Raw genomic sequence first — 26,136 nt, 5'->3', positions numbered from 1 at the left:
TGTTAAAAAATATTATATGGCGTCTGTCCTAGATCAACTTAGGGTCGGGTGGGATGAGACTTCTAAATGGCGCTGGGCCGAAATTGAGGAATGCCTTCTGGATGCCCCGCTTATGAGTATTTTACGCCCTAAGGATTCAAGTCTGCCCGCCACTTCCCCTCCTTTACCGAGTATTAGGGCCACGGTGTCCGCTTGGCGTTATTTTTTGTCATATACTTCCAGAGAAGACCTGGTCCCTTTATCAAAGCTACCCATACTATATTTAACCTCCTTTCTTCCCCAGCTGCGACTCCGTGGTTGGGTCTCTAGGGGTCTCTATAGAGTGGCCCATCTGTACTCTGATGACGGGTTTAAATCGTTCTCAATGTTACAGGAAGAGTTCCAGCTCCCTAAAGCGGATTTTTTAAAATTTTTGCAGTTGCGTCATTTTTTTCAATCCTACGAACCCTCTAGATTGACCTTTCCCAGGCTAGCCTTAAAGCTGTGGAATAGGTTCGCGCCTGTTAGAGGTGGGTTATCTGTGTTTTATGGCTTTTTCTCTGTTCCCCCGGAGCGGGTCAAGCCTATTCACCTGCTTCGTTGGGAGATGGATCTTGCCAGAACCATCCCTCTGTCTGACTGGTATACGGCAGCTGGGTTTGTTAAACGTGTATCTAAGGGGGCTGCACATTGGGAAACGGCTTTGAAAATTATGCTGAGGTGGTATAGGACTCCGACCCAGTTGGCGCATATTGATCCTTCTTGTTCTAGACTCTGCTGGAGGGGATGCGGCCAAATAGGTTCATTCTTGCATCTGTGGTGGGACTGCCCTCCAGTACGAACCTTCTGGATAGCGGTATTTCATTTCATGTCCGCCATAGCTGGTTTTGATATCAGTCCCTCTCCTGGTCTCGCCCTTTGTTTCTTAGATATTGGTAGTTTCCCCTCGGAGATGCAGGTCGTCCTGGGTCAGATCGTGCTCGCAGCTCGGGCCATGATCGCTCGCCAGTGGAAGTCCGCTCTTTGTTTGACCTTAGCTGAACTAGTTCACCATGTGAACTTGGCATGTACCTTGGAACGTTTGTTGTCTAACAAAAAACATACTTATGCCAAGTTTCGATCCCAGTGGTCTCTCTGGATTTCGTATGTGGAGTCTAATAAGGATGTTCTATCTCCTCGGCCTCAGGCCGCCCCCAGGGGGTCCCCTTGATTACTATTTACCCACTATGTTATTATCCCAGGTGGCTTTATTTTGTTTTATTTTATTTTATCGTGTTCAATTTTTCGGATGTATTTTGTGTTTTTTTGGTATTGTATTCAGGTATGTGGTTATGTTGTTTATGTCATTGTTTGGTTTTCTTGTTCTTTTCTGTTCCTATTCCGTCTCCCTTATTTCTCTTTTTCTTGTTTCTTTCCTGTTCCCTTCTGGTTGTGTTCCCCTTTTCATTCCTTTCTTGTCTTCTTGTTGAATTGGTGTCTTTGTAGCGTCTGTGTATCTGGTCCTTTGGTCTTTGTATGTTCGGTTATGTTTGTGTCATTCATGTATTTGAGCTACAGCCTGGAGTTCCAGCTTGCGATTCCTATTCTACTGCTTGGACGTATGCCGATTCCTCTTATGTTTGTTCTTGCTTTTTTTTATTGTATTGTAAAAGCTTTCTTCTTTTCAATAAAAATCATATTTAAAATAAAATAGAAATTAAGTGTTAACGAGCAGTTGGACAGGTGTACCTAATAAAGTGGCCAGTGAGTGTGTGTGTGTGTGTGTGTATATATATATATATATATATATATATATATATATATATATATATATATATATATATATATATATATATATACCTATACCCATCGTTCGATGCTTTCCATACATGCTGGACATTCTTCTTTCTTAGGATTCCAGCCGAACTAAGACAATAGAGATATAGTTTTTATAGTACCTTTGGTGGAAGCTGAGGGGCTGAGTGATCAGTATATAACAACTATTTATGGTACAGGAATTTGAACAAATGCTTCTGTACTGACCAGCACAGAATAGTATACAGTGAGTATACAGTAATACACAGTGATCAGTAACAGAAATTATCCTATAGATGTGCAACAAGAAATACATATGCCAGGGTTAGTGTCTTACTGATCAGTCTATATCACATGGATAAGACGCTATGATTTTGTGGAAAAATCATGTCCTAATACAGTGTTAGACATTTTGTTATGCCTTTGTGTTTTGAATAGGGGGGCATGGCTTTCTCACAGTAATCGCCAAACAGCATCACATATAGGGGAATATGATCTATTTGTCACTTTGTTGATATACATGCAAAGGGGATAGATGCTATAAACTAATCTGAACATCCGTTCTAGTAAAAGCTTTTGTGTAGCTAGCTATGACTCTGACAAAATGTTTAGGCCAGAGTATACTAAATCTAACTGGGTGATCTGTGTTTAGGTGACTCTTGGATTTATAGCATTAAAACGAATGAGTGGATTCCCTTCCAGAGCTGCCATGCTGGTAAACCAAGGTAAGAAGATATTTAATATCTCATGGGTATTACAATCTCCAGGATAATATTTAAACTTGACCTAAATTTTTACCCAATACATTGTTTATCTATGTTTCTCTGTTTACCAGATGCAGCCGTCTGTCTCCTCGCCTCTTGCCTAGGTTTCGGGCTACTTTCAGGCTGTAGTGGTCTGGTGATTCGGTCTCTGTTCCCAGCCACCTCTGTTTTGTTTTCTTCGCTTTAATATCTCTGCAAAGTGTATTTAGCTGCTGAGCCATGATAAGAGCTAAAACAGAGCTTGATCAGTGCCTCTGTTATCTTTATATGTAATTCTCAAACATACGGTTAGTCATGGGGGTGCTAAACCCACCCACCAACTTGTCACAAAACTAGGAAGTGGAGGGTAGAGGAGACAGAAGAGAAGGTAAAACATTGAGATGTCAGCCTTTATTGACATCCTTAAACCATGACTACGTTGTTGATCAAAAGAACGACATGTTGCAGTCAGAATTATAAAAAGGGATAGCTGATGTTTCCAAGACTAAATTTATTACTGCTGAGAATGTAGGAATATACTCACATAATTGGATTTATTAGTCTGTAGAATCATTTTATTGTTGTACTTATTGGAGGACTTAGCACAATGGGTAAAGGCCTAGTCATTAGGAGGCTAATAGTAGGAATATCAAAAGATGTCTGTTATGCCCTCTCCACAGACACTATGCTAGCCGATTTATATTGCAGCAGTAGGGGAGAGAGCACAACCCCCCCACCACCACCAAAGGTGCAAAACATACACAACAAATACAAAACGGCCCGAGGCAGGAACAACAAAGAAAAAAATGTGGGGATCTGTGTCCTCAATGAACACAGCGAGAAAAGGATTTTAGGTTCAGTACAAAAAAAAATCAGTTTTCTCTGTTATATCATTGGGGAGGACCGTACCATGGGACATCCTAAAGCGGTCCCAGAGGGTGGGAATTACATAGCCATATGAGCAACTAGCGACCCAAGCTCAGGGCCATAGATCTGGTAGAATATTTTTTAAATTGTGGACAGAGGCCCAGGTGGAAGACCTGGGCAGCTGAAGCCTGATGCTGTATAGCCTGGGTGGCTCCAACTCACTTCATCAAAGGGAGGGGGTCAGATGTCAGCCTGAAGGGGAGCACAACAAACTGTAAAAGACTCAAACAGCGGGATGGGAATGTGTGGGTAGGCATCGTGAATGCCAATGAATGACAGGAATTTGCCAGTCTTCAGGAACGCCACTATCAACCATTGGAATTGCAGACTGGGCTTGGGGAGATGAGGTTCCGCCTGTCAGCGTGGAGCCATGAGCTGCAGCCCTATCCAGGGAAGGCCTAGAGGAAGGGGAGGGAAACTAGGACCTTTAGGAGGATTTCCTAGTTTGTTTGCAAGGATGGTTCCTGGAGATGGAACAGGAGCGAGGTGATAGCTTGTACAGGGGACTGGAAGATACTGACTAAGCAGCAATCTGGCAAGATGGCCATTCCAGGATCTCCACCACAGTCTGGTAAGATTGCCTATGGCCCAGGTAAGGGAGGCTGCCCAGTCTGCCGGAAGAATCCACCGGGGTGCGGTCGGGAAGGTCTTAGGCGGAAAACATAATGAGCAAACGGACTCAAGCTGGCTGCATGGCAAAGTGCACGTTCAAAATGTAGCGACATCGGGGGAGCCAAGGTGCATATTGGCTCTACTTGGGAGAACATGGTGGAAGAGGGTCCAAAGGAAAATAGGGGTAAGCCAAGGGTATAGCCTACCAGACCACCAAGAGAGGGACTGACTGAAGGCTTCTGCAGGAAGGCTGGGCAGATGTTCCCTGGGTGCTGTGTTCTCTCTAAAGCAGGCTCATAGTTCTAGAGGATAGATGCAGAGCTGGTGCTGCAGAGTGAAGCAGGAGCACGGGGCAGAGAAAGTGCTTCCTGAAGTGAAGAAGAAACCCGGCCACAAAATTTCCCACGCCCAAGGTGTAAGGAGAGGGATCTTGCCTTGGGAGGTCTGTGAGGATCCAGGAAGCCTGGGATGAAGGCAGAGACTTAAGTAGAAGGCTATGGATGGTGCCAATGCACATTTGACCTGGAAGGAAACCAGGGGCATGAAGAGAATCCCAGAAAAAAAGGGGGGGGACTTGCCATGGCATAGGATGGCTGCAGGAGGACAGGAAAGGCCCCAGCGCCGAGCAGAGAAGTGGGGATCACTCAATAGAGATGGCCCCAGCTCTGAAGAAGAGTCCCCCCCAATATGAATACTATGAAGAGGTATTTATCCAATCAGCTGTCTTTGGGTGCCACAGGGTCACCACTTCATTTACCACAGATGTGCGAGTGAGGTCACTGGCATTCCAGCCACAGATGCAGCAATGGGGCCTGGGCAAGGTGATTGTTAGAACACCATGCTCTCATGGGGCGTATGTACACACTGATAATCCCCTCCCTTGCATCCTTCTACAGAGACTATGCTAAAACTGGCTAGTGGAGAGGGTAAAGCTCAGAGATGGAGCTGACATCTTTTGATATTCCTAGTGTCAACCTACCAGTGGCCAAGCCACTACCCATGGTGCTGGGCCCCCCTATGATATAACAGAGAAAATCAAATGACTCAGTTCAATGCCTTTATCTACGGTAGCAGTGGTTCGCTCTGGGAAGAATTGCCATATGTATCAGATGAATATAGGCTAAACTTAACTACTCTGGTAGGACCAGCCAACCGTCCTATGAGTATTAAGGTATTGGTACTCCACCAAAGATATTTAATGTCAACATGCCTGATTCTTCTGGTTTTTAAGGGATATAAGATGCTGCCAGAAGTATATGACAGCAGTCAGTATTATTTAAAGCATAGATCACCATCTTAAGTACTCTCTCTTGTAAGAGAAAGTGATTTATGTGCGTGTGCATGCAGGGTAATGGTACAGTAAAAGGTCATACAATATTTTTTTTTTTCTGTAGTTCGGGTTATAGAAAAAAAAAGCCTAACCAGGAAATTATTGTGATTTAATCAAATCCTATTTACTCTACTAGAAATGTCCAGTGCCATTAATTTTTCTGTATGATAATGTATTGTGTGATGCTTGCAGGTTGTGGCATACAGCATGTGCTAGTAAAGAGGGTGAAATATTTGTCTTTGGAGGATGTGCCAACAATCTACTCGCCTATCACAAAGCGGTAACTATTTTCATAGTTTCTCCTGCAGCTGTGACAGCTTTTCTGTCGTTTTTGTTCATGTTAAGTTCTTTATCAATAATATTAGTGCGGGTTCTGTAATAATTTTGCCGGATGACTTTGGTCAAAGTAGCATTGAGTATAATTTTGAGGTGGATTCCACCCTGATTCTTGGAGAAGTAAACTGAAAAATGAGCGCCCTGCTTGATATTTCAGCTGATTCAGCCACAGTGTCCACAGCTTGCAGCCATTCATCTGGGCCAAACAAGCAGCAGAAAGCCACTCTTCTGCTCTGGAGGCCGGAAAATGAAGAGGAATCTGAGGTGGATGACAATCTCAAATTTCTCTTCATTTTAAGTATAAACAAGGTCTTAAAGGGGTTTTGTAAATACATCGGATTGCAGCGGATCAGACTGAAAAAATTGCAGCCAGTCTGACAGCAAACCAATTTTCTATTCTTTTTGTAGGTGTAATAAATATGGTGCACTTTTAGACTGTTTAATATTAAAGGGATTCTACCATTTAAAAATAATTTTTTTCTAGTTCGCACATCGGAATAGCCTTAAGAAAGGCTATTCGTCTCCTACCTTTAGAAGTCGTCTCCGGCCCGCTGTTTGGTTAAAAACTTGGTTCTTGTCGGTATGCAAATGAGTTCTCTTGCAGCACTGGGGGTGGGCCCCAGCGCTCAAACAGCACTGGGGGCGTCCCCAATGCTGCAAGAGAACTCTCAAACGGCCATTTTCTTGTGGCCTGTGGACATACGCAGTCGGCTCTGCCCAGGCCTGACGCCTACAAGTTTCACCGCCTACGCCGGAAGAAGACACAAGAAGAGGATGTTCCTGAAGAAGATGGAGGCGGCGATGGAGAGAGTTCTCTCGCAGCATTGGGGACATCCCCACTGCTGCGAGAGAACTCGTTTGCATACCGGTAAAAACCAGTATTTCTACGGAACGGCGGCGCGGAGAAGGCAACAAAAGGCAGGAGACTAATAGCCTTTCTTAAGGTTATTCCGACATGGTAGGCAGAAAAAAAAACCTAAATGATGGGATCCCTTTAACTTTATTCCCCCTATTACTTGTCTTATTTTGTGCTAGCATTGTACTCTCAAATCTTTGTGCAATTGTGGCGTAGATTGTCACATGCCAAGTAAACAACTCCCCACAGTCTGTGCTACAAAGTGTTAGTATATCATGTGCTGACATGTTCTGGCACTTTTAATATACCTGGTGGTTCAGGACTGCTTCAGTATTTCAGATAACAGCTTGTACCAGAAAGCGACAATAATCATATATATTCCTTGTAAGCTGTAATATCTACAGTGACTTCATGTTCCTCCTATCTTTTTACCCTGCAGGCTCATAGTAACGCAGTTCTAGTGTTCTCTGTACAACCAAGGTCTCTACTGAGGTAAATCACTGCCATTTAACTCATAACTTAAGGGGAAGAGGAGTGAAGTGAATTGGAGCAATCCTGCCTCATGACCCTCTTCTTGCTGCTACACACAATAAAGATAAATACCAAAAAATAATGATGGAAAATATGACTTTATATCTGCTACTTGTGAATGGGATTTCTCGAAGTCTCATTATGCAAGTGCAAGCAGACATGGAATCCACCAATGATCTAATGTGTATGTGATGGATGAGGATTACGCAGTGTCAACATACCTGATGTTTTGTTCCCAGAATGCATAAGGTCTAGTTCTCCTCTTAATAAAAATAAACATGCATGGCCAGCCGATCCAAGTATGCATGTTTTTATGGAGGTTGGTGAGATAGCAGTTTACAGATGGTCAATTCTTTAAGTAGTGTTGCGATAGCTGCTAGATCAGTAGGGGCCAATCACTGGTAGTTCTGCCAAATTCCAGAATCGGAATCCTAGGCCCCAGCCACAAGACAATGGCCAAGAGGGGTTAAATGGAAGGGTAGTCAAGAAGGCGTGCAGTCATGCCAAAGTGTAAGGTGTTGAAGGAGATAGCAGAGCTTGGTACTTAGCTAGCTTAAGTCAGTGCCATAGAGATTAATTAAAGGGGCTCTATCAGTAAAATTCTGCTAATAGAGCCCCATATATGCGTGAATAGCCTTTAAAAAGGCTATTCAGGCACCGTAAATGTTACATTTAATCCCGGTCCCGTTTTTAAATAAAGGTATTAAAACATATATGTAAAACTTACCTGAACGTGCACCATGGGCGGGGATAAAGGATGCGACATCAGCTTCGGGCACGCCTGCCTCTTCTGTCTTCTTGGAGCGACGCCCTCTGGTTCCGTGTCTTCCGGCTTCTCTTTAAATCCCGCATCTGCGTAGTAGCGCATCTCTCCGAAGTGCTACTGCGCAGGCTCTCTCGCCATTTTACTTAATGGCAATTCGCGAGTGAGCCTGCGCAGTAGCGCTTCGGAGGGATGCGCTACTACGCAGACGCGGGATTTAAAGAGAAGAAGCCGGAAGACACGGAACCAGAGGGCGTCCAGAACAATAGTGCAGCATACAGAAATATTGGTGTCTGCCATATGTCTTATCGAGCCTAATCCATAATTCTGATGTGTATGTATTTAGTATATCTTTATTGTCCTTTTGCAGACTTTCCCTAGAGACCGTGATTTCCCTTAAAGAAAGACTGTCCAACTCACTGGATTATCTACCTAAGCACTTACTCCACTATGTGCATCAAAGGCTTGCACGTGTTAACACCTTTGGGTCATGAAGAGCAAACTCTGCCAGCTGTATAGAAGTAATATTGTTTTGTCTTTTTAGATGGGTTTTTTTTTCCCCCTGTAGGTAAATTTTATTTCAATGTAAATATGATTAATAAATATGGATAGTTCAAGATGATCTTTTTCATTATTTGAAGTTTTGATATTGTTTTATTTCCTGCATTGTTAGAAAGTCATTTATTCCACCAGTTTATAGAGTTTACACCAACTCCAGCGGTTTGCGTCCTTCAATGGTCTCCACTCCATGGATTCCAGCACCATTGAGATTTATTTTTTTTCTGATCATTGCTGTTACTTTCAGCACTCAATATGCTAATTTGGCTCTCTACTGTCATGTGGGTGTATCTGAGCAATCTGTCTCAGTTCAGGATAATAGACCACTCAACTGGCATATTGGGTGCTGAAACTGACAAAAAAAATTAATCAAACACTGGGGTTGGAGAAGAGACTCCAAAAACTTGAATGTCAGAGGGGCCAGCCTCAAAGCTCATCGCTGGGCGGTAAACAATGCCCAGTTATTACCGAGTCTACTATAGTCTTGTACTATTGAAGGAAGGGGGGAAGGGGGGGTGGAAGTTGTTCCTCGCCTCTCAGCAATGACACCAAGTTGTAAGGCTAGTCCCTCTGACTTCAGTGCCTAAATTAATGGCATTGGGGCACATATTGGCAAAACTGAATGCGCTATATTCAGTGTATTGTCAGCTTTGCAGTGGTATGTAACCTTTCTTCTCCTAACAAGTCCAGCTCTTTGCATCATTTAATAGGCACCATCCCACTGATTCTGGCAAAATTTTCCTCTCGACCCCACCATTCTTGAACAATCAATGCTGTTAGTTTTAGTTTTTGCTGTGCTATTTAGACTCTGCACTGTCAGAAAGGCGGTGTTAGGCAGGAGCAGACAAGTGGTGCGATTCTGACAGTGGCTGCCTCTGATTGGAGCTCTGAATCACATCCCGTCTGACACTGCAGAGGTTAAAGGGGTTCTCCCATGTCAGCCTTTCAGCCAGACTGTATGCAGTGTCTGCTTCTCACTTCCTGTATTTTACTTCTCCCTCCTGCCGACCGGGACAAACATCACTTCTGCAGGTCAGAAAATCTGCAGATTCTTGTACAGAACAACTCCATGTTATCTCTGTGTTTATATAGAAAGATAACAGACCAGGCTTTATCCGTAAAGTGCATTTAGCTGAATTGATTGCCCTGTTGGCACTGAGTAAGTGACATCACTTGTCCCATCTCCCAGGTCCGTGGTTATAGCAACGCAGTGTAAACAATGGGAACAATAAATTCACATAGCAGGCAAAATAAATCAATTTCTAAAGCAATATCTAGAAAAAGGCTTCAATTTACATAAGCTACCAGTATAAATCGGATTCTTGAGATGGAACAGCCCCTTTATATAGCATTTTAGGCACCAAAAGTAACTGCGCTTGTTGCTCAGAAACGGAGGCTAGAACTGTGCTGGAACGGCGACCATTAACACATACTAAGAACTAGAGTTGGTAGATGTGGTGAAAAGGTCCTCTTTAATGGGTACACTCTGTCAGGTACGAATACAAGCTGGGAACTGTTAAATGATACACCATAACAGAGCATGGAGCCCATCAGATTCCATGAACTAGAACAGGGTTTGTTTTGCTGGATGAGAAGACGCAGTAGGTAGTACTTTCTCATTTGTGGGTTTTTTTGTTTTTTTTTCAATGGAATCTACAATGGAGCCTCTGACAGATGTTAATGTGAACTCATTTTAATTCACACTAAGCCACTTCTATTCCAGAACTTCAATCAATAAACCCCACCACCAAACTAAAATAAGCTCCTCTTTTTATTTTAAACCAAATGATTTTTACCAACCCATTTCCTGGTTTCCAAAAAATAAGTCCACAGAAAAAAAACACTTATTAATAACACCCACTCAATCTGTAGGTGCAAAAATTGTATATCTATTTACATCTATGAAATGTGTGTTGCAGGATGTTATTTCTTCTTTGCACTTAGTAGATTTGGAGCAGACACCTTCACTTTTCCAGGCATATTTCTTGATAGGTCAGTGTCCTGTTTAATAAGGCAAAGACAGGAGTGTGTTTACAGACTGGTTATGCTCACTATATACATCTATAAATTAAAAAGTAAGATGTTGTGCTTGGTGTCTTCAAGCATGCACAGGTTGATTTCTTAGGAAATAGACCCTTGTACACATTCCATGGGGAAAGTGGTACAGCCAAGCACACAATCTTTTGTACAATTACTGCCAAATCAACATCTGTATACAACAAGCGTATAAACTTGATCACGAACTCAGAGCAGTAATGTAACAGGCTATGATATTAGAAAAATATTTATTCTTGCTTATTTCATTGAGGGGCACAGCCCCATGGGTAGACTTGGCCACTAGGAGGCTGACCCTAGGAAAAACAAAAGATGTGAATTCCGCCTCTGAGCTATACTCTCTCCACACACACAGTGTTTGTCAGTTTTAACCTAGTTTTGGTAAGAGGCAGACATGACCTGCATGAAGATCTTCTGTCTTTTTTTTCTTGTGCAGGGGTGTCTTTAGAGTTTATGCCACACTAGTCTCAAGCCCCTGTCGGTGCTGTACTCTGTCAAAGAGTGCCTCACTGGTCACCCAGTCCCCATTGCTGCATCAGTGGCAAGAGTGCTAGTGACCCCATTATCACTTGTAAGGTCCACCAATGGGGTGAAACTGTGGCACCCAAAGATTTAAGATTTGAGAGAGTATTGGCTACTCTGACACCTCCTCCACCCTCCATTCTTAGCCTCCCCCCTCAACATGGCTAGGACCCTCACCCATCGTGTGCCCCTGTGGATCCTCCCTCCAGCAATCCTCTGGGGCCTTGCCATTACCTCTACACTTCTAGCTCTGTCCGCACCAGTGGGGAGGGTACTTTGTGGCTTACAGCCTTAGCTTTGGCTGGGACTAGACCTTCAGTGCTAGGGCGTGTTATGCTGCCGGCCACATCTTTCTAATTTAGTCCCTGTCTCCTCCCCTGGTTTTTCCAGGGTTAACTCACAGAGAAAACTGGAAACCCAAAAGACCCTACTATAGTCAATGGAGTCCCTTGGGATCAACTGTTGTCTGTCATTAAATAAAACAACTCCTTATACCTCTTTCCCTATCTGTAATGGTACTAGACAAAGGCTGCCCTTTCTCTCCTATTATCTGTGTCCTCTGCATCGAACCTTTGGTGGCCAAGATAAGGCGAGACCCTAATATTAAGGGTGCAGAGGATGTGCGCCTTACCCTCACCTTTCCTCATACTACTCTCCCTAACTTGCTATTCTTACTTGAGGTTTAGAGTGACTTTTCTGAATATAAGGTGAACCCCTCAAAAACAGAAGTGCTTCCTCTTAATATCCCACAGGATCTCCTTGCTCTGCTCTGTGGGAATTATGATTTCCAGTGGCGGACATTCTCTATTCGTTATCTGGGGATCCAGATATCTCGTTCCTATGCGATCCTTTATTCGTCAAACTACCCACAGCTATACCGTGAATTGAGAGCCTTCCTGGATAAGGGGCAGCTATTACCCATTTCCCTCTTGAGGAGGATTGCTGGGGTTAAGATGACTCTCCTTTCTAAGCTGTTGTATTATTTTGGTACGCTCCCAGTTGCAGTCCCCACAACTTCCTTCATCCTGATATTTGATTGGTGTACTTGATTTCCTCTTATCTGGGGATTTCGTGGTTAGCCATTTCCCTCTCTGTTGTTTTTACTTCAGATTTTTTTTTTTCATTGTATTTACTTTGTTATGGAAAAACGTTTCAATAAAAATTAGTTTTAAAAAAACAACAACATAAATCTAAAACAATGCAAATGGAAATCCAACCTTACTTTGGATAATGGCATTTGTGGACAGAAGTTTTTGATGCCACTCTGTACCATAGCGAGCAAAGGTGTATGTTTATAAATTACTGCAAACATTACATATTAGGGCTGTACCTTCACACTGCGCAGCAAGTCCTTCTCTCTACTGGAAGTTTCCTTGGAATGCATGAAACTGTTCAGGGCTGTTTTAGCAGCTGTGATTTAAAAAAACAACAACAAAAAAACTTTAAAAGCACTTTGTGGCAGACAATATACACAATATATAGATTACCAATGTATACAAAACCATAAGCTCCAGATCATTTGCCTAGTGCCATGAATGTCCCTGACAAACGTATTAGTATATGCCCACACAGGACTTAGGGTAAGTTCACACAGGTTTTTTTTGGTCAGGATTTTGAGGCCGTATCGGTCTTAAAATCCTGACCAAAAAGACGGCTCCCATTGAAATCAATGGGAGCCGGTCAGTTCTTTTTTCCAGGAGCCGCTTGTTCCGGCTCCCAAAAGAGAAGCGAGGTGCTCATTCTTTCGCCTTGCAACATCCGCCTCAAAAAAACCCGACTAGGCCCATTTATTTGGGCCTAATCTGGAGCGTAGTGTTCTGGTCCAAAAAACCCTGTGTGAACTTACCCTTAGAGGTTTTTGTTTTTTAAAACCTTCTAAAAAATTGCAGTCTATGGAGAATTGCCTTTTTTTTTTTTTTTTTTTTTTTTTTTACCTTTCCCTTTCTTTTGAGTTCCTGGTGTTAATTTAACTTTGTACCTGAAAATTGAAAATGCAAGTTAGCCGTCACAGACAGTTCATCCTGTAGATGGGAAAAATGCACATGACCTCTATTTTTGCATCTTTTCCTACATAAACATTTCATTGTGAAGATCCTAACATGAAATGTTTAAGGCTAGACTTACATCACATTAGGATATACAGTAGTCATGTGTAAACCCATTCCCCATGCCCTCTCTTTTACTTTCTGTATATTAGGAAGAAGAGGGAGGGATTGAGCTACATAGGCCCACAAGATCTAACTACACAGAAATTGTTTTTAGTCTGTTACCGTACAGTCAGCACAGTAGCCGTGCACGTATAATGGGAGAATACACATTGAAGCAATAAAAGAAATTGGTTGGAATAGTACACATACACTATAAGGTTAAGGGGAATTTCCTTCTATGTTTGGATAGTAACTTACTCTACATCATTTGGTAAATGTTTTCTGCAATAAAACAATTTTAATGATTAATACATACTAGATGAATTAGTAGGTGGCGGTATAAAGAAATGTTTCAATATTGCTTATGATATTCCTCATCAGATCTGGACTTTCATTTGGTAAAAGCTATTTCTATCACATCTACAGTATTACATTATTTAACATACTTATAACTGGTCATGGCAGTGTACGGGGCACAAACTGGCACAGAAAATAACAGGACATCCTCTGGATCAGGCTGCCCAGTTAGGGAATCCAATAAATTTTCTGCTTCCTACGATAAAAGATGCAGTGAAATATGTCATAATCATTTACAATGGCGCAACATCAAATTGCTAAATTATTGTACTAAAATGTTATCAATTTTTTGTAAACATTGCTACCCACCCCCCACATTGAGAAAGTACATACTAAAAACAAACAAAAACACAATTTCTTACATTGCAAATAAATCTAAGCTATTTAAAGGGAGTCTGCCACCAGAACCAGGAGATGAATAGGTTAGGGGCACCTGAGTCAAATGGAGTTTGTGAATGAGTGCCTCCATTGCCAAGATATTGCTGTTTTTGTCAAAATGAGATAGACAAACAGTGTATGTGCATAAAGCAGTATCTTGGCAATGGGGGCACCAATTCACAAGATGAAAAAAAAAATGCTTGATTGAAATCACACTAACGTGTCTCTCTGGGGTGGGGGTTTATATACTGGGTTATGGTGACAGACTCCTTTAACACAGTCACAAAACTGTACCTCTGATCCTGGAGCATCTTGATCCACATCATCCTGGAAATAAAGATGATGGAATATATTACACTGTATAGTATTAAGAAGTATAGAAACATTCAAGTGTAGTATGAGGAGAAGCATCAATGAAGGTTATTGCACTAATGCTCCATCTAAGGCCAAGTTCACATCTGCTCTGGAATCTCCAACACACTCTGATGCAGAAACCACCATAAATCGGCAGAGAGAAAAGTCCTATACAGAGGAATTGTTTGTCTCTGCCATTTCAGTAAAGAAATACTGGGAACCATTGGTTTGGCAGTCAGGCTCTCTGTCACAACGGATGTGTAACTGGCCTGGGAGCCTATTGACATGACTGAATTCCTCAGCCACATGGTCGCCGTGAAAAGAATAGAACATGCTCTATTTTTATAAAGATCAACTTCTCGAATCACACACAAATCCACAGAAAACATGGCCAAGTTTCTGTTCAATCAAGTGAAGAGAGTGTATTAAAGAGATATTCTAACAATACAAATATATTGGGGAATCATTATTTGTGCAGCACCTTCTTCACAGTGTGAACTAATAGAAACTGTGAACACAAATGAGTACATAACCTAATCCAGCCCGCACCTTGTCATCCTGTTGTTCTTCTAAGGTCATATCTTGTAAGTCTTGTGTTATGAATATCTCAGTAGATCCAGTCTTCTCCTTTTTTCCAGGTCCTTTCCCCTTTTGCTGTTGTTTCTTTGTAGGTTCATCCTTTGTTTTTCCTTTCTTTCCTTTCTTCATCTTCTCTTCCTTGTTTGACCCTGCAGACTACAAAGCATTGACGTTAGGACTTCCATCACAGGAAGAGACACATACATGGTGATGTAACCCAAATAGGTTTTACCCCAAGCAACTGCATTATGAGTTCTCTGTCTTCATCATCCTGGTCCTTGTACTTTTCCTTCATCTTTTTCATTTTACTCTAAAGGTATAAGACACAGAAAAATATATGAAAACAAGTATCTAAATAGTTGCTATCCACAGCCATATGAACAATCTGATCTGATTGCCATGGATCTGGCTCCTGGAATTCTGGGAATCAGCTGACCACAGGGAAAATGGAGTACTGCACAACATTATTCAAAATTTATTTTTTAAAGTAATCGAAAGTTTGTGATGCATAACCAGTGGCGTGACTAGGAATGGCGGGGACACAAGGCGAACACTTGACATGGCCTCCCTCCCCCTGGAAGTCTGCTGAAGCCCAGGAGACATAAAAAACAGTGTTTTTTATGGTCCCTCACCTTTCCTGGCCCTCCGATCATTATATTCAGGGATCTGAAAAGAACCCCCCCCCCCGCCGAGTATATTGATAGTGGTTTTGTGGGATTCGCAGGCCTGTGGCCTTACTTACTGATCCCTCTCCTGATCACAGCCGCCACCGCAGAAGGAGAAGCGCTGGCGGCCGTGGTCTGGAGCCAACATCAGTAAGTAAATAGGGCCTATTAAAAAAAAAAACATCAGGGGCCCACCGGGCCTCCTACAGTCCTGGGCCCGTGGCAGCGGAAACTGCTGCTACCCTTGTAGTTAAACCTGTGTGCATAACTGAAAATTACAAAGTATATTAAATATACTTAAGATATCTATAGGCAACCTATCACATGACTTCGTACCCCCTATGCCACCAGCATGTCCTTATGTTGCTGGGGTTTAGGGTCCCGGACTCCTCTGCGGCAGCTCCAGTAATTTTATTGGGCCTTCCTTCTCTGCACAACTGTTTAGAAGACCAAAACCTGGTAAGAAGTTCCCTACAAGTATATATTTGGAAATCCAGTCACTGAGCAGGCAAAATCTGTACCTCATATATACAGAATACAGAAGTACCCCAACACTCCAAAGACTGCCATAATGGGCAAAAACTAAATTTAGTCTTTTCTACAAAACATATTCAGTATTGTGGCCATTATAAGTATCAGATGGTTTCCAATCACGTTCCTAGAATTCTGAACGACAAACCTGTCTAGTATGTGACAATTAGTCTGTAGAGAAATATTTGTTATTCAGTTTAGGGAAGATGAAAGCGAACACTTGTGAGAACGATAATAAGGTAGTAGTCACTTCTAAAAACAGCTAAGACTAGAGTTCAATTTGACACACATCAGCTTTTGTATATAGAAAAAGGCTGGTAAACTTCTCATAAATACTCTTATCAGCAACAATGCAGATGTCATTTGGTTCAATTGTTAACTGGCTAATTAAAATCCTATGCTCACAAATACCTTTTGTCCTCTTTTTAATGGCTGTTGCACTCCGCCCCCTTGTGGTGCACTTTGGGGTACTGATTCCTCAGCGTTCTCGCTAGATTCCACTGACTTGGTTTCTTCATAGTCGTCTGGCTTCTTCTTTTTCTTCATTTCACTTAAAAGAAGAAATTAAATAAGTACAGACATAACCAAGTTCTGAGACACCAAATCTCAGCTTTAAAGTTATTGTGAAGGGACAAGAGACCATAGCTACAAGTAGCAGTCATAGTAGTCCACATCTTATTCCACTAAGGCTCTTTGCAGACTATGTTCACCTTATGCATTGGGAATTTTCTTACGCAGCTGGGGCATTCATGAATATCCAAAGGATTTGTCATAAGTGTTCAACGCATATGGATTCCTTCTCAGAACCACATGTATCTTAAGAACAGGGGTTCCTGACCTGTCTCATAGCTGCAGTGAGTGGGGAGTGTGAAGCACATATCTGGCTCTATCCATGCACTTCTAAGAATAGCCCAAGCATTCCATTTTTTGTTACTACATCTCTCTCTTTTGGCCTCCTTTGATAAAATGGGGTCCTATGGGAGTGTGTAAACACTGGTAGTGAGCTTTCCTGGCACTTATAGTTCATATATACTGCAGGTGCAGTGTGAAGAGACCCTATGATGATGTAAGGCTGAAACATGCATCCTATTCACTGCTTAAAGAGGATCTTTCATGTCCTCAGGCACAAGCAGTTTTATATACCGCTAGAAAGGCTTTCCCGTTATGTGCCCCGGGTGAAGAGGTAACGACACCGATAGCTTTTCACTATCAGAAGGACGTTTCTGACAGACTGTGAGGAAGGCCCCTCCTGAAAGTACTGTGTGTAGCGCTATACTGTGAGGAGGTGTTCCTTACCGCCGAGTGATGACACTGAGCTGTGATGAATGCCCCGCCCCAGTACTAGTCTATAGGCGAGTACTGTCAGAGGAGGGGGGGGGGGCTTCCTCACCACTCAGCGTGATGGCCCCCTCACATTATACAGCTACATACAGTACTGTCAGGAGGGGCGTTCCCAGTTAGACTGTCAGGAAAACCCTTCTGACAGTAAAAAGCTATCGGTAACGGCACTGATAGCTCTTCACCCGGGGCACATAACGGGAAAGCCAACATTGCACTGAATTCAGCTCACTGTCGACTTTCTAGGGGTATATAAAACCGCATGTGCCCAAGGACATGACAGGTCCTCTTTAAAAGGGGTTTTCCTAGTAACATAACCATATTTAAATCTGTACATTGAACATTAAAAAATAAACATTTTTTGCAAAAATAAATAATTTGAAATTTTCTTGTCTCTTGTCTTCATTGGTTACCAATGGATATGACAAGAACGCAGGAACGTTCTATGGTCTAGGACATGTCAGAGACCTAGCCATGTGTTGTGATTGTGGCCCGGCTTTCAGACAGACATGCTACACGTGTGAGAAAATTACCCAGCCAAAATAAGAAAATCATGTTGGGACTGAAAGCATAGAAAGTTCCTGAATATCTGGTTATATCCATTGGCAACTGATCAAGAGAATAGACTGTCATCACTAAGGGGAGTAGAGAAATTGTTTAAAATGTTGGAAAGTATTTAATCATTTATATTTGGAAAAATGTTTAACCTGAATTGTCTAGAATTATAAATATGATTATGTTCATAGGAAAACTCGTGGGAAAAGTACATTTCCCATTATATGTATATGGCAAAAACCAAGCAGGTTTTTCTTTTATTCCATTAAAAGTTTTATTGCATTTTTTACATATGGCTAAACCAATTAACAACAGTCAAGTAAAACGAAAGAAGGTGTCATACAAATTGGAAATGGGGGGATAGATAGAGGAACATTTGGGGTACAACAGCAAGGCAGATGAAAGAAGGCAAAAAGGGGATTGGGGGAAACAAATACTCTGTCGCAGCAGAATGGAACAAGAATAAAACAAAACTAAAACATGAAGTATCAGCAAACCGGGAAGGGGAAATAAAACGTGTAGGAAAATATCTACCCACCACACGTCAGTGCGAACCAGTAAGATTTGGAAGCAGAGAAAGAGGTAAAATTGGGGACAGAAGAGAGCTCCAGGTGAAGAGAAAGATAAGAGGTCAAGAGGATAGGTACAGGGGAAGGGGGAGGAAGGAAAGCGGACTAAAAATCGACAGTGATAAATGATATCTCAGAGGAGCCACATTAGTTGGAGGGCCCTATCATCCTGCTCCAGTTCTGCCAGCAAATTTTCGAGTTAGCAGATTTTATACACCATGGTAGAAGGCAGATCCAACAACATATGAAGCAGGATTGGTTACATATAACATCTGCAACAAAACTAGTTACATACAGCTTAACACGTTAACTAGCACTGACTCCTTACCGTCTCTCTTTAGCCGATAAATGTTTCCGAGCGCCTGACTTGTCATTCTAATGGAGAAGATTGAGCAAGAATTACTAAACAACTGAAATCATTGATTAACGAATATAGAGATACACCAATGAATAAATTTTACCACCACTGCTGAGTCTCCAGGCTGGGCTACAGCTGCTTTGTTCAGTGTCCTACAAGTATTGCAATGATTAGACTGAATATTCCAATTTACCATTCACATAATAATAGCATTTAATACATTGATGAAAGCAATAAAAAAAACTACCTCTTTGTCTGAAGATGGGACAAGTCTATGGCAGTATCAGGGTAGGCCACTACCTCTTCTCCCTCTTCTTTTATGGTGGGGGTATTTTCTGTAGAATGTGAGCTCTCAGAGTCACTTCCTTCATCAGATCGTACATCTTCAGAGACATGTCCATGACTGGGTTCTTCACTGATGTCCTCTAAGTGAGGCACAACACCATCCTTGTTGCAAGGCTTGTCCTCTTCCTCATCTTCACTGCTGCCATCACTGTCTTCTTCTGGAGCTTCTGTAAACGTAACCAGAACAAATAAAGGAAGATGGTCCAATGCTGACTGAATTCTACAAAGTTAGATTTATAAGCACAATTCCTAATTACTAGGCTGATCGGATGTTAATTTCATGAACAAGTAATAAGATTAATAAAGAATACTAAATGGTCTTTGGTTTACTAAGCAATGCAGAATATAGGGATCTATGGGAAAACCTTTAGTGGTGGTACTTATCCTAAATCTGATTTTTGAAACATGTAGGCGTGAAGATGGATCCAAGAATGTCAAATAGTCATAGGCTTAGACATGTTAATGACACCGATGTGTAATAGATGAAGCATGTCTGGTGCAGAATTATTTTACAGATAATCGCAATCTCTCCTGTCAACAGTAGATGGCAGTATACATAACACATCTAATCTATTTTACATGTTTGAACAAGTGCCTCACCCAATGGTTCACTTTCCTCTGCAGCTAGCTCTGTATTACTACTTGTTACACTTTCCAGATCCTCATCCTGTACCTTCACTTTGCGCTCGCCTTTGTGTCTCCAAACACAAGGCTCATCCACCTGAAAGAAAGAGTCATGTCCTTAGGAGCAGCTTTATTACATACCAACCCCAATTTAATCTTCATATGAACTAGTGCCATAAAGTCTTAAGTGCTGCCCTCTGGTGGTCAGACAATAATGTAGTAAACCAGGAGATACACAACAAGGTAACAAGAATGAACAAAATAGAAAATATATACAAATCTGTGGACATACAAACCTTGAAAAGAAACCCAAATCCCATCATCAGGTATGAGGGTGGAAGGAAATTCTTTTTTCCTAAAAAAAAGGTTCCAGTGTTAAAAATCTCACACTCAAGTGTTGCAGGTATCAAATTAAAGAATGACATAAAATCGAATTATTCTCTTAGCAGTTCACATACATACAGAATACAGGGGTGATGTGGTCGCCTCACCTCTGATCATAAAGCTTCCAGTGGTCAGGTACTCTCCTGTTGGAGCCGTCTTTGACACCTTAAATGGATAATAGGAAAATGTGAAATCATCCTGATGACAGCCATCTCTGCAGCCGATTCTACATCATAGAAATAGACTATACCTGATTATGATGAACCCACCAGGCACTGGTAATAACCCGGGCATCCCATGCAGCACTATAGCACACAGCCATAGTACCAGCTTCAGTTAGGGTACGTGGTGGCACTGGCTCGCCTACACAAAGCACATTGTAAAAAATATGTTGTTATGCAGTCAAGTTTTCTCTATTGTGTAACCAGCAATGTCAATAGAAGCCAAATGCAATATGAGTCAACTAGAGTTGGCGACTAAGAGGAAGAATAGCCAGGGGAGCAAACAGTTCTGCAAAATGGCTGGAATACACTTTTAAAGAAGCACTACAGGCAAAACCCTTTTTTTGACCTTTGCATCCCTCACCTGACTGTCACCCTGCAGATTTCGTTCATGTATTCTGCCCTCATATCCCTACAATTCAGCTTCTCCTCACTCCTGATCAGACTCCATCTTGACTTTTATATTTCTCTTTCTCTTAGCTGTTCTATGTATAGAGGAATATGTACATTGAATTCCATAGTGCTTCTTTAATTTCATTCAACATATTATAATACAAAATGCACAATAATTGTAATTAATATTAATGCAATAAAAAGGAAGAAATCTGTGCAGATTGTTACCTCGGGGATTCTTAATGACACAGCTGGTGGCACCATGCAGGTCAGCGTGCACGTATATATCACCTGTATAGATACAAAAACACCAGTCATTATCAGGTCCAGAACATACAGTGCTATCCACATTCAGTTAAACCCCGATCCCCCCCCCCCCACGACCACGGACCCCCCTCTCAACCCCCCAGCTGCGACCTCTGCCTCTTCTCCCCCACTTCTTAAAAAAACCATGCATATGTGCAGCCCCCATGTCCATTCAATCTACATATGGATGCGAGAGCTTCCACACTAGTCAGGTGAGATCTAGGAGACCCCTATTCCGGGTATAGAGGTTGGAAGAACATCAGCATCAGATATTTAAGGTCCTATATACATACATTATGTTATGCTTAACATACAGTCACATACAGATCAAATCATAAGTAATAGATTGTTGACCTGGCCGCAGGTATCTCTTCACAATCATTTCATTCTGTTGTTGGTCTCTTCCAGCTATGACCAGGTAATTTTCAGAGCTTATAAACCACAGGAATTTCTCAAACCTGACATACAAAGGAAAAAAACCCTCAATTGAACAAATGTATCAGATCCGATCAGACAAGTATGTCAACTAGAACATTGCATGTACAATTGTACCAACCATTGTCTCCTCCATAGTCCTATTCAGTTACTGCTTTTTTTTTTTACACGTTTTTAATAAGTCATTCTATGCAATTTTAACAACATTAAGTCCGATGCCCATGGGCAACCAGAGCCGGTTCTAGACAAAGTGGGGCCCTGGGCAAGTTTACAAGTGGGGCCCTAAATTGTAACATACTGTACCAACAACATACTCAACTAATTCAGAAAATGAAAATACATGATCATTGAAAACATCGATTTTTAATTACATTAATGAAATGTAATATAAACCAAGTACTATCAATAGAACTTTACATTCTGCATCCTAATGGCTGGATTCACATGAATGGAGCAGAAATCATAAGAGTTTTTTTTTATATATGTTCTCAGTCTGTATGTTTCTGAAGGAGACCGCTCTTTGGATGTCCATGGCCTTTGTAATATAGTCTGGAATAAGGCATTCTGCAATTTTTCTTATTGTTGTCTTATTGTATAGTTGTTTACTAGGACCAATTATATGTGCAAGAAACACCATATACAGATGCGTGAAGAACAATGATATTTTTCTTAAACCAGTAAGAGTATTTTCACACTACCATCATTTAATGTCTATTGCTCACATCACAGGATGAGAACAACGGACATTTAAGCTAATGCCCCCTGTAGAAAGCCACAGCAAAAAAAACGCTTTGGAGGCAAGTGCTGTGGAAATGCATTGCAGGTTTTTTTCGCAGCGTTTTTCATATAAAGTCTGCAGAGTTTTTCACTGTGGATTTTCTGTAATGTGTGGATGGAATTATTCAGAATTACATCCACTTTGCAGATACTGTAAAACGCTGCTTCTTCACAGCGTGGGCCTCAGCCTAAAAGACAGATGCAGACAACGCACCTTCTATCTAGTGTCTGTTTGTATTACCTATTTAGGGTCACATCCCTTGACCACACCTTCAATATGTAAGTCCCACCATCAAAACAAGGAGTAATATAAAACACACAATCACTATAAACTTAATAATAAAAATAAAGCTGCACTGTAGCTTCAGCATTAATGAATTAAGAATGCCCTGCATCGGCATTACGTTGTGGCAATCCCGTGTCCGAATACGGTAGCGGCAAATGAAGAGGAATTTTCTTCATTTTCCACCATGTGAACCTGGCCTAAGGCTGCCCAGAGATAGTCAAGAGTCTGCTGCAAGGCAGGATGGACTTGACTACTCAGAGTAGATGAAGCAACCCCAGAACAAGGTGTCAAAAATAGGTGCACTTGTAGGCTACATCGAGCGGTACATCGAGAAATGGAGAAGCACAATAAATAACTCCAAGAAACTCACCGTGTACCAGTCACTGCAAAGGGACTTCACCATGGCCACCTACCTGGAGAAAATACAGTACACCAAACATAGACAGACCCTGAGCCTGTACAGACTGAGCGCCCACAACCTGGAGATGGAGACGGGGCGACACAGGCAGACATACAAGCCACAGGAGAACAGACTGTGCCAACACTGTGACCAGGGGGGCCTAGAAGACGAGGCCCACTTCCTGCTACACTACTCCAAATACTCAGTTGTGAGGGCCGCCTACTACCAAAGACTCTCTGCTCACATCCCAGACTTCGCAACAGCGGACGAGAAGAGGAAACTCTACATCCTACTGGGAGAAGAGGAGGCCACTGTGGAGATCGCTGCCCAATACGTGTCCACCTGCCACCAACTGAGGGGAAGATGAAGCCTCATGGACTGTTATACCTTATACCTCATTACCACCCCCTCTAATCACCCATTGACCCCCGGACGTCCCATTACTGCCCCCGATAATCACCCACCCCCACACGTCCCAACCCCTCCCACCTCTTCCCGCCATACCAACCTCTCCCTTTGGCACCAATAAAGTTCTTTTGACTTGTTTTAATTTGATTGGATGAGAAGAGGTAACTCTATATCCTACTGGGAGAAGAGGAGTTGACTGTGGAGATCGCTGCCCAATATGTGTCCACCTGCCACCAACTAAAGGGTAGATGAGACCCCAAAGACTATTATACCCCAAATCACCCACCGCAACCCTCCATCACTCCCACCAACCCCAACTCTCCCCCCCCACTTTTCTTGCTTTGGCAATGCCAAATATCTATTTGGACGTGTCAATAAAGCTTCTTTGATTTGATTCGTAGTCCCCCAAAACCTCAATACACTTGTTTGATCTGTCTCTACCCCTCCTCCCTCATAGATTGTAAGCTCTTGTGGGCAGGGCCCTCTACCCCACTGTGCCAGTCGGTCATTGTTAGTATTATATCTATTTGTATATTTTGTATATTGTATGTAACCCCTCAAATGTAAAGCACCATGGAATTAATAGTGATATATAATTAAATAATAATAATGATGATGATGCTGATGATGATTATAGATGAGCGAACAGCGTTCGCGCAAGTACATGTTCGATCGGATATCAGGTTGTTCAAGATGTTCGCTTCGAGTCAGACACCAAATGGCAAACGCACTAAAAATTTGATTCCCCTCCCACCTTCCCTGGCGCTTTTTTTGTACCAATAACTGCGCAGGGGAGGTGGGACAGGAACTACGACAATGGAGGCATTGAAAAAAAATTGGACAAAGTAATTGGCTGGCTAATTCAGGTGACCTCCAATTTATACGAACAGTGGATTTAATATCCGGTTGATATGAGACTGTGAACTATGTGACTGTGAGACAGGGATAGATGTACAGGCAGGGTTAGCTACGGATTACCTTTATTTAGGTGGGAATGTCACTCACCCAGCTCTTTGGGGCTCTATCTGGTCGGAATCCCTGTCAGCTTGCGATATACGGGAGCCGACTTTTTCCCATGGGAATGCATTGACCAGCGTTGATTGGCTGAATGCCATACAGAGTACAGCATTCGACCAATCAATGCTGGTTCTGCCGGAGGCTCGTCTGTGAGGAGGCAGAGTCTAAGATCGGACCAGAATGGAGACTGCTGTGGACCGATCTTAGACTCTGCCTCCTCCGGCAGAACAAGCGTTGATTGGCCGAATGCCAGTACCAGTACCTGGTAGTCAGTGGTACAGTCACTATCCAGTACCTGGTGGGGAGTGGTACAGTCACTATCCAGTACCTGGTGGGCAGTGGTACAGCTACTATCCAGTACCTGGTGGGCAGTGGTACAGTCACTATCCAGTACCTGGTGGGCAGTGGTACAGTTGCTATCCAGTACCTGGTGGTCAGTGGTACAGTCACTATCCAGTACCTGGTGGGCAGTGGTACAGCTGCTATCCAGTACCTGGTGGTCAGTGGTACAGTCGCTATCCAGTACCTGGTGGTCAGTGGTACAGTCACTAACCAGTACCTGGTCATTAGTAGTCAGGCACCAGTGTTTGTCACCCTAGGATTCCAGTACTTGCACCCTCACTGTAGGAGTAAGAACTTGCTATGTTATCTGCTTTGCTTAGCAAGTATCTATTCACATGAACTTTGTTCTGCTTCTTCCTTCTGATATCAGCTAAGATGTGTCTGGCAAAAGAGATGTCTTATATATTATTACTAGAAATGAGCGAGTACTGTTCGGATCAGCCGATCCGAACAGCACGCTCCATAGAAATGAATGGATGCACCTGGTACTTCCGCTTTGATGCCGGCCGGCCGCTTAACCCCCCGCGTGCCAGCTACGTCCATTCATTTCTATGCGAGCGTGCTGTTCGGATCGGCTGATCCGAACAGTACTCGCTCATCTCTAATTATTACTGATCACAACTGTTGGGGCAAAGCAAGGCATCTTAGCGCCCTGGACACCAAGGAGGCACCTTACAGCTTAGTCCCCAGGTACATGATCTCTCAGAGACATTGCAGTAATATGTAGTTTATTATCTCTTAGCCTGGAAGACTTTATACTGGTGATGTGCTGGACTAGTGAAATCCATGAACTACTAGACATTGCTGGATTTGATATCTTCCAGGGTTGCCATCCTCCTAGAAGTCCAAGATGTATGTTCTGTCTATGGAGACCGTGTTATTAGTTGTCTTTAAAATGAGGTGATACCACTTTAAGAGAATATTAGAGATGGTACTGAAAGATGGCGGCCATCTGAGTAATCTAGTAATATAGTGTACAATATAGAGGACCAGGTAACAGGCTAGAATGACTAATGTGAGCTCCGCCATGTTCTTGTTAGGTAAGTAACTTGTCATCATATCACATACAGCCCGATGATGTTACAATGTAAGGGCAGCAGGAGATGGTAGCCATGACTCCATTATGATGTCACTATGTATCAGGGATCTAGTGTTCCAATTCTGTGTTGCAGACCACTTGCGAAGGAGAAGTGATATATATAGCATCTCCATAGCAGGCTCTAGCGAAAAAAACTTAGTTTTTTTACTCTAGTTTGACACTTTGTTGTCTTTACACCCACAATTATTTGTGGCTACTGGCGACAGCATGCCAAGGCAGCGTAGAACTAGTCGCACAGACAGACATGTCCCGGAAGATCAGA

General features: G+C 42.4%; 2 protein-coding genes across 5 annotated transcripts in view; one reads left to right on the top strand and one right to left on the bottom strand.

Moving 5' to 3' along the window:
* The window catches only part of KLHDC2 (kelch domain containing 2), a 33,352-nt gene extending 24,847 nt beyond the window's left edge, over window positions 1–8,505 (top strand). Inside the window, exons 10-13 of one of the 2 annotated variants that reach the window (XM_075282609.1) lie at window positions 2,426–2,498; window positions 5,578–5,665; window positions 7,017–7,069; window positions 8,242–8,505. In XM_075282609.1, the coding sequence (XP_075138710.1) occupies window positions 2,426–2,498; window positions 5,578–5,665; window positions 7,017–7,069; window positions 8,242–8,365 (338 nt within the window). In that variant the 3' untranslated portion in view covers window positions 8,366–8,505. The remainder of the gene's footprint in view (window positions 1–2,425; window positions 2,499–5,577; window positions 5,666–7,016; window positions 7,070–8,241) is intronic. The other variant, XM_075282610.1, reaches the window with a different exon arrangement.
* A 1,582-nt stretch (window positions 8,506–10,087) lies between these two features.
* The window catches only part of NEMF (nuclear export mediator factor), a 35,365-nt gene continuing 19,316 nt past the window's right edge, over window positions 10,088–26,136 (bottom strand). Inside the window, exons 17-33 of one of the 3 annotated variants that reach the window (XM_075282599.1) lie at window positions 21,465–21,568; window positions 21,033–21,095; window positions 20,441–20,553; window positions 20,298–20,355; window positions 20,103–20,161; window positions 19,783–19,903; window positions 19,085–19,349; window positions 18,941–18,989; window positions 18,808–18,854; window positions 16,429–16,567; window positions 15,054–15,131; window positions 14,792–14,977; window positions 14,183–14,215; window positions 13,600–13,706; window positions 12,941–12,984; window positions 12,337–12,416; window positions 10,088–10,430 (exon numbers count right to left, since the gene is read on the bottom strand). In XM_075282599.1, coding sequence (XP_075138700.1) covers window positions 10,353–10,430; window positions 12,337–12,416; window positions 12,941–12,984; window positions 13,600–13,706; window positions 14,183–14,215; window positions 14,792–14,977; window positions 15,054–15,131; window positions 16,429–16,567; window positions 18,808–18,854; window positions 18,941–18,989; window positions 19,085–19,349; window positions 19,783–19,903; window positions 20,103–20,161; window positions 20,298–20,355; window positions 20,441–20,553; window positions 21,033–21,095; window positions 21,465–21,568 — 1,624 coding nt within the window. In that variant the 3' untranslated portion in view covers window positions 10,088–10,352. The remainder of the gene's footprint in view (window positions 10,431–12,336; window positions 12,417–12,940; window positions 12,985–13,599; window positions 13,707–14,182; window positions 14,216–14,791; window positions 14,978–15,053; window positions 15,132–16,428; window positions 16,568–18,807; window positions 18,855–18,940; window positions 18,990–19,084; window positions 19,350–19,782; window positions 19,904–20,102; window positions 20,162–20,297; window positions 20,356–20,440; window positions 20,554–21,032; window positions 21,096–21,464; window positions 21,569–26,136) is intronic. The other 2 variants (XM_075282600.1, XM_075282601.1) reach the window with 2 other exon arrangements.

Source organism: Leptodactylus fuscus, chromosome 7 (genome assembly GCF_031893055.1).
Source record: "Leptodactylus fuscus isolate aLepFus1 chromosome 7, aLepFus1.hap2, whole genome shotgun sequence".
NCBI lineage: Eukaryota > Metazoa > Chordata > Amphibia > Anura > Leptodactylidae > Leptodactylus > Leptodactylus fuscus.
The sequence above is the reverse complement of the archived record's forward strand: the minus strand, read 5'-3'. Positions and strand labels throughout refer to the sequence as shown.